Below are 13,186 nucleotides of genomic sequence, written 5' to 3' on the forward strand. Positions count from 1 at the left end.
ATAGATGGAAAACTCTTCAAAGGCATATGATGCCATAGTACTTGGTAAATACAGATAGGGACAGAAAAGCAAGGGGGAAAGGCTAAAATGCACCCTGAAGTATGGGGTCAAAGTCAGGGACATCAGTATGAGCACAGAGTTGGCTGTAGATATGCGAGTAAAATCACTATGAAAAATAATTCAGTAAGCTAATAGGATATAATATTGATATACAAAAAAAGAAAAAGAAAAAAGAAAAAGGGCTCATGAAATAAATAGCTTTAAAAAAATAAAATGAAATAAACTGACCAGGAATGAACCTAACAACAATGTGTAAAGCCAATATGTAGGAAAAAAATAAAACATTCCTGAAATATATGAAAGTAGAAGTAAATGAATGTAAATTTATATAATGTTCTTGGGTAGAAAAACTCATTATAAAAAGGTCAATTCTCCTTAAGCCAATTTATAAATTTAATTGGATCCTGATATAGATACCATCAGTTAGTTTTTCAAACTAGCAGTGTTATTGCAAAAACCTTACAGAATAGTGGACAAATAAGAATAGCCACAAAAAGGGGCGCCTGGGTGGCGCAGTCGGTTAGGCGTCGGACTTTAGCCAGGTCACGATCTCGCGGTCCGCGGTCCGTGAGTTCGAGCCCCGCGTGAGGCTCTGGGCTGATGGCTCAGAGCCTGGAGCCTGTTTCCGATTCTGTGTCTCCCTCTCTCTCTGCCCCTCCCCTACTCATGCTCTGTCTCTCTCTGTCAATAATAAATAAACATCAAAAAAAAATTAAAAAAAAAAAAAGAATAGCCACAAAAACTCTAAACAAAACAAGACAAAACAAAAAAACCCGAGTATGGTTATCCTCCTGAGATGTTTATTTATGAGCAGGGTATTGTATCAGTGAAGTTAAAAATTCAGAAGTATGTCAAAGTGCACAAGAAAAGTTAATAACCAGTAAAAACTAAAGTGGGGATGACATCATTAATGCTTGGTATTTGGGAAATGGGAATTCCTATCAAAATGTCCATAAATGGTCTTTTCTTTACATCCTACAGAAAAATAAAGCTCAAACAAAGGAGGAGTCTATAGGGTAAAAAAATAATTAAAACATGGTTAAATTCCTCATAAGACTTGCTTCTCTCTCTCTCAATAAACTGTTTTTAAAAATCTAATTTTCAAGTATGAAGTAGTCTTCCAAAATAACTGAGAACAAAGATTTTTAAAAATTGAAATTGCAATGATATTTGGCAATTAAGGACTTAAGCAAAATGCAGGTACCATCTGGTAGGTCTCAAAGGCGTTTGGATTTATAGTTCATCTCGAGAGGTGTGGATTCGAATATCAAATTTAAAGAGAGAAAAATTGATGAACACTCATAGAGGCAGAAATGTTTGTTCCTTTAAACCAACGTGCCAGCCCTCCGCCCCCACAGCCCAGGGCCTGGAGGGGAACGCCAGGGAACGCAGTCCAGCGAATGGGGAGCAGAAGTGACAATTCAGTGAAAAGCTCTGATGGGGGGTTAGTACCAAATTGCACATTCGCCACAGAAGAGTTTTGCATTTCGCATTCTAGCGTCCACCACCGACACTGACCACCCCGGCTTTTTGCCTCATTAAACAAGGAGCTGTCATGTCCAGGTCTCAGTCGACCCACGAGGACCTCCGGCCCCAGGTCCCCGTGCTGCTACGCCTCCCTCGCTGGCCGCACGTCTCCACCTGTCGCTACAAATGTTTCCCTGGGCACCGTGCTCAACCTGTCAAATACCACTGCTCCCAACAGAAGCGGCCCACCCTTCCCTAACGTTGTACCCAGCCTGGCTCCAAACGACACCAGCGGGATTGGAAGGAATCCAAAAGCAGAGCTCGAAACCGCCGGGGAGAAAGGACAAACAGACTGCCAGACGCAGGGAAAGGGACGGTGCGCAGGCCGGGATCCAGTGACTCAAGCCCCAGCTCCCAACCGTCGCGTCCTCGACCCGCCTCCGCTCCGCCCCACGACGCACGCGCACGCGCGCTTTTCTAGAGACCCGGAAGCGGATGGCGCGGAGCAACGGGCACGCTCGGGTGAGTGAGTCTCCGTTTTTCTGGTTCTTACCAGCGGTCGCGCTCATCAAATCCCTCCTCCACACCCAGGTTTCGGGGTCACCTGGTAAGGTAAAATCCTGGAACCCACTCGTCCCTCTCGCCGGAAGTTCGTTCCTTTTGCTTCTCGCCTTGTGTCCATAAGACTTTCCGAGCCCTGTCGCTTGGTTCGGGTACCGAGTGTCTGCGTTCCTTTCCGGTTAAAATCGCTCAGAGGCAAGTACGGGCCCCAGGCCCACTGCCTTTGGCCGTCTATCGTATGTTGGAACTATTCTTTGATGTCTGGTAAATAACTTTATAGTATTTCATTACACAGGCGTTAAGCATGTTGATCTTTTAACATTCAAAATCTAGTTTAGTCAGTTAATTTAATACTCAACAGTTCTCTTCTTCTCTTGTTATCTTTTACATTACCGAGTTCTGAGCTGAAGTCTCCAACTAGTAGATGTTCTCCTCAAGTCCCCTTTGCCTTTTCAGTACAGATGTTGATGGATGGGCTGGATTGATGTGGAACTTTGTTCCAGCAGAGCCCATCCGTTCATGATGCAGAGACTGCTCAGACCTCATCTCCACAGGTGACCCTTTTTCATGTTTTCCAGGACTAGTTGCTATTTGTAATTTAATATAGTTGTTCTGAAAAAAGGAATTACATGCTTGGGTTTGATTACACCCATGAAAGAGAAGCTTCTCTTGTTTGAGGAATATGAAAGGTTATGATCTGGAATTAGGACAAGCCCTTTCCACTTAAACATGTCAAGGCCACTATTTCAGAATTTACTTATACCCAGTTCTGCTCACTCCACTCAGACTTAAGGGTAACTTGGTAAAGTAACTCTTCCTGTGATCCCCAGGGCACCCACCTTTAACATGAGTCGATAGACCAAGAATTCTGAACATGAGCTAATAAGATCCCTGAAATGATTGGGTGTGTGTTTGTCTTTGGCAGTTTTCTGGGAGAGGGTGTGCAGTTATCATTAGACTTTACAATGTGACCCAGTTCCAAAAATAATGAAAACCACTAAGAAAGAGGAAGGAGCATAGTCTTAGAGACAGAGGCACGCCTCTGTCAGCTTCACCCTCTTTCTGTGTATCCTAGCTAAATCTTAAAAATTTGATCATCTCGTCTTTTGACATTAAACCTTCTTACAGCTTGCCATCACCAGCAGGACAAAGATCTAAACTCTCCGTATGGCTACCAGGGAGCTCTGGACCTGGGGTGGCCTTTAAGAATTGTTCTAAATTGATGGAATGGACAGGATTCTGTGTCCTGCATCAACCATTCATTGCATGTTGGTTGCCTAAGGAGGAGCCAAGAACTTGAATGAGGCACCTCCCTTTGGCTCAGTGTCAGGTAGACAGAGGACAATTCAGTTGCAGTAGAGTATGTAGGTTTCAGCAGGAGGGGAGGGCTTTCTGAAGAAATGGGTGAAAATGCACTTGGAGACTCCATATAGGAGTTTATTATCCCTGTATCCCTCCTGTTGCAGTTGGCAGCAAAGGACGATCTTTCTTCCATAGTGAGGTTCTCCCTATATGTATGTTATGGCAGAAGAAGGGGTTATGATGATTCTAAACATTAAGCAACATAACTTTTTGTCACGCAGTATAACCTTACCTGAGAAAGAAGACCAGAAGAGGGAAAAAAGGAGGAATGGCTCTTTTCCAGGTAAAAGTCATATTTTGCATTGATTGTTCTTCCTAAAATGTCACATTTTGGACTTGTTAATCTTCTTCGTCTCCAAGGTATCCTGCCTATGATGTTTACTCACACCCAGGGCCTTCTCCCACTCTCCTGTCATCTCCATGCAGATTCCATCTCACTGTGACCCAGTGACATAGAACTTAATGAAAAGGCTCATTTTAGGTGGTAATCCTGTGAAGGATTTTCTACATAGGCAAGGACTAGAAAATGGGAGTAGGCTTTGTGGTGTCCTTGGAGTTGGGCAGTAAGGATTCTTCAGAGACCCCTTCTGGATCGTTTTCAGCTCATATAAACCAGGATTAAAGAGATTACATATTAATGTGCACAAGTACCTGAGAAACCCTGGAAAGTAAGACTGACAGGGTAGATTTGCTTTGTCTTATTTTACAAATGCCTTTTGACGTTAAAGAAGGGAGTCCTTGTGCTTCTGACTCCAAAGTATTAATTCTTTGGAATAGAGTGGGAAGTTCAATGTAGGAATAAGGAATACAGAGAGTGTTTTATTTTATTAACATAATTGGTTTTAAAGTGTAGAATCAACCTGCTTGTGTAACAGTAAGTGTTCTTTAAATTAGTATTTTTTTATTTTTTATTCTTCTAATGTTTATTTTTGAGGGCGAGAGAGCAGGGGTGAGCAGAGAGAGAGAAGAGGACGGGGGATCTGAAGTGGGCTCTGTGCTGACAGCAGCAACCCTGAGGTTGGGCTTGAACTCATGAACTGTGAGATCATGACCTGAGCCCAAGTCAGCTGCTCAACCAACTGAGCCACCCAGGCGCCACATATTATTTATAGCACATCCATCTCATACAGACCATGGTGTTCATTTAGGAAATGTTACACTACACATTTTTTAGATAGAAATGTTTAATTTAGCCAGCCATAGCTGCAGAACCTTCTGTCATCAGGGAGGCTGGTGCTAAATTTTCATTTTACTAATTGTTAAATATTATTTTTTATTTTTTATTTTTTTGTATTCAATCCTTCTAGTATGTATTTTTGTGGTTCAGTTCCACAGAGTGATGCAGTTTAGAAACTAAGAAGTAAATATCCCCTTGCCTGTCATATCTTCCATCATCACGGATTGTCTTCATTGGGAACTGATGTCCTCTTTAGTGCAAATCTTCTAAAAATGCATTTATATGTTGTAATGAGATTTTAGAATATATTCTCCAGTAAATGTTTAATCATCATATTTTATTCTACAAATTGAAATATTTACATACCATATGTCTTGAAGTTGTTTTCATGTTAGGAAACAGAGATAACTGCTTTTTTAGATCCTCATTGGAACATTCTCTAAATGAAGATACATGAGTCCTTTACAATTTCTTACTGTTTCAAAGAATGCCATGGTGGCTGCTTCTACCAGGCTGACTTCACGACAGATATCTAAGGATATCTTAAGATTGTACATCTTTACCGTGATTAACCAGATTAATGATGGTCTTTCTGAGGAGGCACAGACATTCCACTTAGTAAATAAAGATTTTAAACCAACTGTCTTGAACATCCTCAGGTAAATGAAAACATGGAAGAAGTAGAACAGTGTTTCAACAAGTAGAAAATGTCAATAAAGAGATAGAAATTATAGTAAAGGGATGGAATAGAAATTCTGGAGTTAAAAAAGTATAAACACCAAAATTGAGAATCCACTAGAGAGTTCATCAACAGATAGACAATAAGAATAAAGAATCTGTGAACCTAAACATAGGTTAACTGAAATTATCAAGTGTGAACAGAAGAAAGGGGACAAAAGCAGAATAAAAGGGAAAAAAAAAAAAGAAAAATGAACAGAGACTAAGAAACCACTATTAAGAATACTGATATACACGTAGTAGGAATCCCAGAAGGAAAGGATAAAGAAGAAAGGACAGAAAGAATATTTGAAGAAATAAGAGTTGAAAACATGCCAAATTTATCAAAAACAACCTACACATCCAAAAACTCAATGAACTTCAGCTATGACAGATGCATGGAGATCCCTGGGAAGCACATAATCAGTCAACTTTTATAAGACAAAGGAGTGAATGCGGAACGTAGCAAGACAGAAACAACTTCTCATGTACTGGGCTTCTCAATAAGTTTAACAGCCTATTTCTCTTCAGAAACTGTGGAGGCCAAGAAGCAGTCTCCTGTGGTATTAAAAGTTTGAAAGATTAAAAAAAAAAAACCTGTCAGGAATTCCTTATGAGGCTAACTATACTTCAAAATTGATAGTGATATTAAGAGACTCCTAGAGGAACAAAAGCTGAGGGAGTTCACACTTACAGACTTAGCCTACATGAAATACCAAATGGAGTTCCTCAGGCTGAAATGGATGAAACCTAGTAAAGGTAGCTACATAAGTAAATATAAAAGCCAGTATTATAATATTTTTGTTTTCTAACTTAGTTTTTCCTATGTGTCTTAAAAGACAACTGTGTAAAACAATAATAAAAATCTGTTCTTGAGTGTATAAAACATCTGTTCACATCTCTTACAAATAATTTTTGACAGTAAGAACATGAAGGGTGACTGTATAACAACAGTTGTTTCTATGCTATTAAAGGTAAATTAGTATCAACTGAAATTCAAATATTATTAGTTTAACATGTAAACTATAATCCCCAGGATAACCACGCTGAAAATAACTTGAGGGGCGCCTGGGTGGCGCAGTCGGTTAAGCGTCCGACTTCGGCCAGGTCACGATCTCGCAGTCCGTGAGTTCGAGCCCCGCGTCGGGCTCTGGGCTGATGGCTCGGAGCCTGGAGCCTGTTTCTGGTTCTGTGTCTCCCTCTCTCTCTGCCCCTCCCCCGTTCATGCTCTGTCTCTCTCTGCCCCAAAAATAAAATTAAAAACGTTGAAAAAAATTTTTTTTTAAAAAAAGAAAATAACTTGAAAATAGAAAAATGAACATAAAGGCAATCAAAATAGTATGCACCCACATAGACACCTACAAGAGGAGGAATTATGAAAGAAAATATTAGATATACAAACAACAGATGTTAGAAGTAATTCTTATCAGTAGTAACTTGAAATGTATACAGATTAAACTCTTCAATAAAAGATAAAGGAATTATTTTTTTTAATGTTTTAAAATGTTTGTTTATTTTTGAGAGACAGACATAGCATGAGTGGGGGAGGGGCAGAGAGAGAGGGAGACACAAAATCCAAAGCAGTCTCCAGGTTCTGAGCTGTCAGCACAGAACCTGATGCAGGGCTCAAACTCACAAACTGAGATCATGATCTGAACCGAAGTTAGATGTTTAACCGACTGAATTACCCAGGTGCCCCAAGGAATTAGTTTTTAAAAATGATTCCACTCTATGTCTATAAAAGGCTCACTCTGTTTTTTAAAACTCTTTATTTAGAGAGCTTGAGTGGGGGAGAGGGAGGGAGACAGAATCTCAAGCAGGCTTCCCACTGTCAGCCAGAGTCCAATGCGGGGCTTGAACTCATGAACTGTGAGATCATGACCTGACCAAAATCCAGATCATGTGTTTAACTGACTGAGCAACCCAGGTGCCCCAAGCCTCAATTGAGATACACAGATAGATTCAAAGTGAAGGTGGAAAAAGATTTTCCATGCAGATAGTAATGAAACTTAGTTGGGTACCTATACAAATATCAGATGAAATAGCTTTTAAGTTGTAAAACTGTTACCAAAGATATTGAAGAACATTATGTATTGAAAAAAGAGCCAATCCATCAAGAAGATAAAACAACTATAAACAATATGTACATAACAACAAAGCCCCCAGTGTTTTGAAGCAAAATGGAGGAGATAGTTCTAGTATACTAGCTGGAGACCTCAGTGCTCCCTGTTAATAATGGATAGAACAACCAGACATCAATGATAGAGGACTGTGTGTAAACCAGCTAGATTCAGTGGACATATACAGAATACTGCATCCAACAGAAACTCAAAAATTAGAAGCAGAAGGGAACTTCCTCAGTCTAAAAAAGGGTATTATTAAAATTCCATAGCTAACATCATACTGGTGAACAACTGAAAACTTCCCCCTAATACCAAGAACAAAACAAGTGTGCCCATTTTGCCACCGCATATCAACACTGTACTGGAACTTCTAATCAGAGAAAATACAGAGGAAAAATAAGTCAAATGTGTCAAAATTGGAAAAGAAATCGCACTATATTTGTAGAAGACACGATTTCATATTTAGAAATAAAGAATCCTCAAACTACCGGTGATAATAAATTCATTGAAATACAGAATACAATATCAACACTCAAAATTCAGTTGCATTTCTGTACAGTAGCAATCAACAACTGGAAATTAAGTAAACAATTCCATTTACATGAGCAAGGAAACAAATGGGAGTAAATTTAAGAAAGTAAATGGAAGATTTATACACACTGAAAACTACAAAGTTGCTGGGGAATATTAAAGAAAACCTAAATAAATGTCAAGATATCGTGTGTTTATGGATTGGAAGACTGTAAAATGGGAGTCCTCTCCAGAGTGATACAAAGAGTAATGCAGTCCTCAGCAAAATCCCAACAGCCTTTTTGGCCTAAGTGGGATTCCTGATTCTAAAACTAATACTGAATTGGTAAGGATGCCAAATAACCAAAATAAATGTGAGAAAGAAAATATTGGAGGACCTAGAATTCTTGACATCAAACCTTAACTACAAACGTTGAGTAATCAAAAGTGTAATTCCAGCAGAGGCTAGAAATACAGATCACAGTGATAGAACTGAACTTCCACAAAATAAACCCATACATCTGTAACCCATTCCTTTTTTACAGTAGTGCCAAAAACAGTGGACAAGGACAGTCTCTTAAATGATGCTGGCACAACTAGATATCCGTGTGAGAATGAAATTGAAACTGCCTTATGTAAAGAAATCAATTCAGAATTAATCAAAAGACTGTGTGTAAGAGCTACAAGTATAAAAGTCTTAGGTGAAAACATAGGGGTAAATTTTCATGACCTGAGCGTTGGCAGTGGATTTTTATACATGATCCCAAATCAAAAGAGAAAAAGACAAAGTAGATAAATTGGTCATCATCAGAATTAATTATGTCTGTGCACTGAAGGACATTATCACATAGGTGAGGAAATGGGAGGAAATAATTTGCTAATCACATATCTACTAAGGGTCTAGAACTTAGAATGTATGAAGAACTTATAGAAATCAACAACCAGGGGCGCCTGGGTGGCGCAGTCGGTTAAGCGTCCGACTTCAGCCAGGTCACGATCTCGCAGTCCGTGAGTTCGAGCCCCGCGTCGGGCTCTGGGCTGATGGCTCAGAGCCTGGAGCCTGTTTCCGATTCTGTGTCTCCCTCTCTCTCTCTGCCCCTCCCCCGTTCATGCTCTGTCTCTCTCTGTCCCAAAAATAAATAAACGTTGAAAAAAAAATTAAAAAAAAAAAAAAAAAAAGAAATCAACAACCAAAACACAAAAACCCAACTTATAAGTGGTCGAAGCATTTTAATAGACATTTCTCCATACAAGATACACAATTGAAACAAGCACATGAAGAGATGTTTGATGAAAGTAGTCATTAATAAAATGCAAAATCAAAACCACAGTGAGACCATTTCACACCCACTAGGATGACTACTGTAAAAGAACAACAACAACAACAAAATGTTGGTAAAGATGTGGAGAATGTAGACTCATGACACATTACTGTGAAAAGGGTGTAGGTGTTGTGGAAAAGACTGTGGCAGATTCTTAAAAAATTAACCATGTGACCCAGTAATTCCACTCCTAGGAAATAACCAAAAGAATTGAAAACAGGTATGCAAACACTTACTTGTACTACAAAATTCATGGCAAGTTACTAATATTAGCCAAAGGTGATAACAACCAAATGCCCATCAGTAGTTGAGTGAATATGGTCTAGTCCTGCAGTGGAACACTCTGCAGCCAGAAGAGAGGAAATGTACCACTGATACATACTATATCATGGATGAACCTCAAACATTATTCTGAGTGAAAGAAGGCAGATGCAAAAGGTCACATTTTTGATGCCATTCCATTTACATGAAAAGATCCAAAATCGGTAAATCCATAGAGACAAACCATTCATTAGTGGTTGCCATGGACTGGGGAATAGGAAGCACCTGCTTAATGGGTAAAGGATTTGGGGCTGATAAAAATGTTTTGGATCTAGACAGAGGTGATGTTTGTGAGTGCACTAAATGCCCCCGAATGGTACTTTTAAATGCTAATTTTATGTTAAGTGTCACTTGCTCAAAATTATATTGCATGGATCAAAGAGCACTCAGTCCAGCCAAGTCAGTCTTTACACATCTGTGCTTCTCTTGTTTTGTGTCAAATAAGAACACTTTCCCTGTCCACTTGCTGAAATGTGTTTTCCTTTCAGGGGCGGTTGACATTCAGGGATGTGGCCATAGAATTCTCTCAGGAGGAGTGGGAGTGCCTGGACCCTGCTCAGAGGGCCTTGTACAGGGACGTGATGTTGGAGAACTACAGGAACCTGGTCTCCCTGGGTGAGGATAACTTCTCTCCAGAAGTTGGTAATTAACTTTTTATGTCTTTGCATTTTCTATTGAGAGCCCCTGACATGATCATAAGAGTTTCAAATCCCTATTCTTAAGAGAATGATTGCAGCTGTTTTGATTGAGAATGGAAAGGCATCATAATGTGGCAAATGGACTCTAACTTCCCTTTTCTTCAGAAATTCTGCATTCCTGCTTGTTTAGGTATTTGCAGAACATTAGTAGTCAGAAAAGCTTAAGGTAGGGAACTGGTGATGAGGAGCACTGGGTGTTATATGTAAGTGACGAATTACTAAATTCTCCTGAAACCAATATTACACTATATATTAACTAAGTAGAATTTAAATAAAAAAATCTGGGAGTTGGGAGAATAGGATTTAAAACCCTTAAATTCTTAGCAAAGTCAAATTTCACTGACATCTTTAAAGATAAGGCTCAGAGACAATAAGGTTATTTAAAGTTGGGGAAAAGAAGGAAACATTATGGTGAATTTTCATAAATAACTGATTCTGTGGTTTTGCACTTGTGCTTTTGGTTCAGTAGTTCTTGGAAGAGAACCAGTATTCTGCATACCTAAAATAATCCTTAAGCATTCAGGCAGTCAGTTAACTTGTTTTGACCTTTTCCAAGGTCAGGTGTTTAACTTACAGCACAATCATATTCCCTTAGATGTGCAAGCACAGGCAGCATTCCCACGTTGCCCGTTACTCCTTGCGTTTCACTCTTGCTTTTCTGAATCCAGGTCCTGGCCTTTGCTCAGATTTTTCATTGAGCTAAACAAACTATACTGGTATCTCCTGGTATATTAGTTTTGAGCACCAAAGCACCTCGGTGTCCACATGTCCTGCCCCTCCCCACACTGTAGAAAGACCCCTATTCATAAACAGTACATATTGCTCAGGAGAGCAGCTTGATTTGGTGTTTAATAATAATGTGTGTTTAATAATGTATGAGGATATGATGAAGGAAACAAGGTCTTTTAACAAATCCATATATTACAATCTAAAAATTGATCTAGCAGGTTAAGTTAATAAGTAACCACATTTACAGAAAATAATATTCTCTGGAATTCTAAACAATTCTTCCTTGAGAACTAAAGACAGAATTTACATTCCATAAGGAACACACAGTAGGAAAAATGAAAGATATGTTGAGAATCACTGAATTATGAAATACTGTGTTCAGGTAAACACATTTTTATAAAGATTAAGAATTAAGGAAGATAGACATCTGTATGATTTCATGCACACTTATATAATAGCCAGTGTATGGATGAGCTAATTATGAAGTTTCATTTCATTATCCAGTTACATGGGCAAAAAATATGTATAGTGTCTAATGTGTGTTTGGAAAAATTACCTTAAAATTAGAGAAATTATTGATATGGAAACATTTATAAAAAGAAAACTTACAAACATTGTATATTACAATATTGTTTGAATACCATACTTGAGAAACTTCCTGTGTTCAGTATAAAGTATTATTTTGGTGTGTAATTATGTAATTCAGTATAAAAGATTTATCTTCCATCTCTATTTGATAGGAATCCCTTCTGATGGATTTGCAATCAAGGAATTATCACCAACAGAGGACATTAATAAAGGCGAATTTTACCACTTAGTGATATTGGAGAGAAATGAAAGTTATGGAATCAAGGATTTTGATCTCCAGGAATCCTGCGAAAATATGCATGAGTTTGAGAGTCAGTGGGGATATGATGCAAGAAATTACAAAGAAGTGCCTTTGTCCCATAACAAAAATCTCACTTGTAGAAAAGACCAGCAACTTAATCAGACCTCAGTTACTCTTCCTGAAAAGCAGAGTGTTTCTGTAAGAAATAATACATACCAGTATTTCATGGATGATGAGCCATTTATGAGGAATTTGCTAAAAATGGACAATAACAGAAGTGGTGCTGGAAACCAGTACATAAACTGCATGGAAAATAGAATTGGATTAAGTTTGCAGGCACATCTGGCTGAACTGCAGAGATTTCACAATGAGGAGAAAATGTGTGACTGTAATCTGACTGAGAAGTCTGTCAACAGTGGTTCCTCAGTCTCACCACTTCAAAGAATTCCTCCCAGTACCAAAAACATTTGGAACAAATACAGGAAGGTTTTTAAGTATCCTTTGTTACCTGCACAATACAGGAGAGCATACACTAGAGGAATTTCTTACAAATGTAATGACTGTGGGAAGGCTTTTAGCAAAAGTGCAAACCTCATGAGTCATGAGAGAATTCATTCTGGACAGAGACCTTACAAATGTAATGACTGTGGCAAAGCTTTTACGGACCGTTCAAATCTTATTCATCATAGAAAAATCCATACTGGAGAGAAACCTCACAAATGTAACGAGTGTGGCAAAGCATTTACCCAATTTGGAAACCTTGCTAGGCATCAGAAAACACACACTGGAGAGAAACCACACAAATGTAATGTGTGTGACAAAGCTTTTACTCGAAGTTCAAGCCTTATGGCACATCAGAGAATTCATACAGGAGAAAAACCTTATAAATGTAATAAATGTGATAAGGCTTTTATCAAACATTCACACCTTTGGGGTCATGAGAGAACTCATACTGGGGAGAAACCTTACAAATGTAGTGAGTGTGGCAAAGCCTTTGCTGAGCGTTCACATCTTACTCAACATAGAAAAATCCATACTGGAGAGAAACCTTACAAATGTAAGGAGTGTGGCAAAGCATTTACCCAATTTGCAAATCTTACTAGGCATCAGAAAATACACACTGGGGAGAAACCATACAAATGTAATGTGTGTGACAAGGCTTTTACCGAAAGTACAAGCCTTATGAGACATCAGAGAATTCATACAGGAGAAAAGCCTTATAAATGTAATAAATGTGATAAGACTTTTAGTAAACGTTCAGACCTTTGGGGTCATGAGAGGACTCATAGTGGAGAGAAACAAATGTAACG

At 38.8% G+C, this 13,186-nt stretch overlaps 1 protein-coding gene across 1 annotated transcript in view; it reads left to right on the forward strand.

Annotated features, from left to right (window-relative positions):
- The first annotated feature begins 2,037 nt into the window (after positions 1-2,037).
- Positions 2,038-13,186, forward strand: part of LOC112850887 (uncharacterized) — a 53,673-nt gene continuing 42,524 nt past the window's right edge. The window contains exons 1-5 of the mRNA XM_086688432.1: positions 2,038-2,134; positions 2,550-2,642; positions 3,672-3,733; positions 10,109-10,262; positions 11,788-13,176. Coding sequence (XP_086544558.1) covers positions 3,719-3,733; positions 10,109-10,262; positions 11,788-13,176 — 1,558 coding nt within the window. The 5' untranslated portion in view covers positions 2,038-2,134; positions 2,550-2,642; positions 3,672-3,718. The remainder of the gene's footprint in view (positions 2,135-2,549; positions 2,643-3,671; positions 3,734-10,108; positions 10,263-11,787; positions 13,177-13,186) is intronic.

The sequence above is a fragment of the Puma concolor genome, chromosome E2 (genome assembly GCF_028749965.1).
Source record: "Puma concolor isolate L17-30 chromosome E2, mPumCon1.1.hap2, whole genome shotgun sequence".
Lineage (NCBI taxonomy): Eukaryota > Metazoa > Chordata > Mammalia > Carnivora > Felidae > Puma > Puma concolor.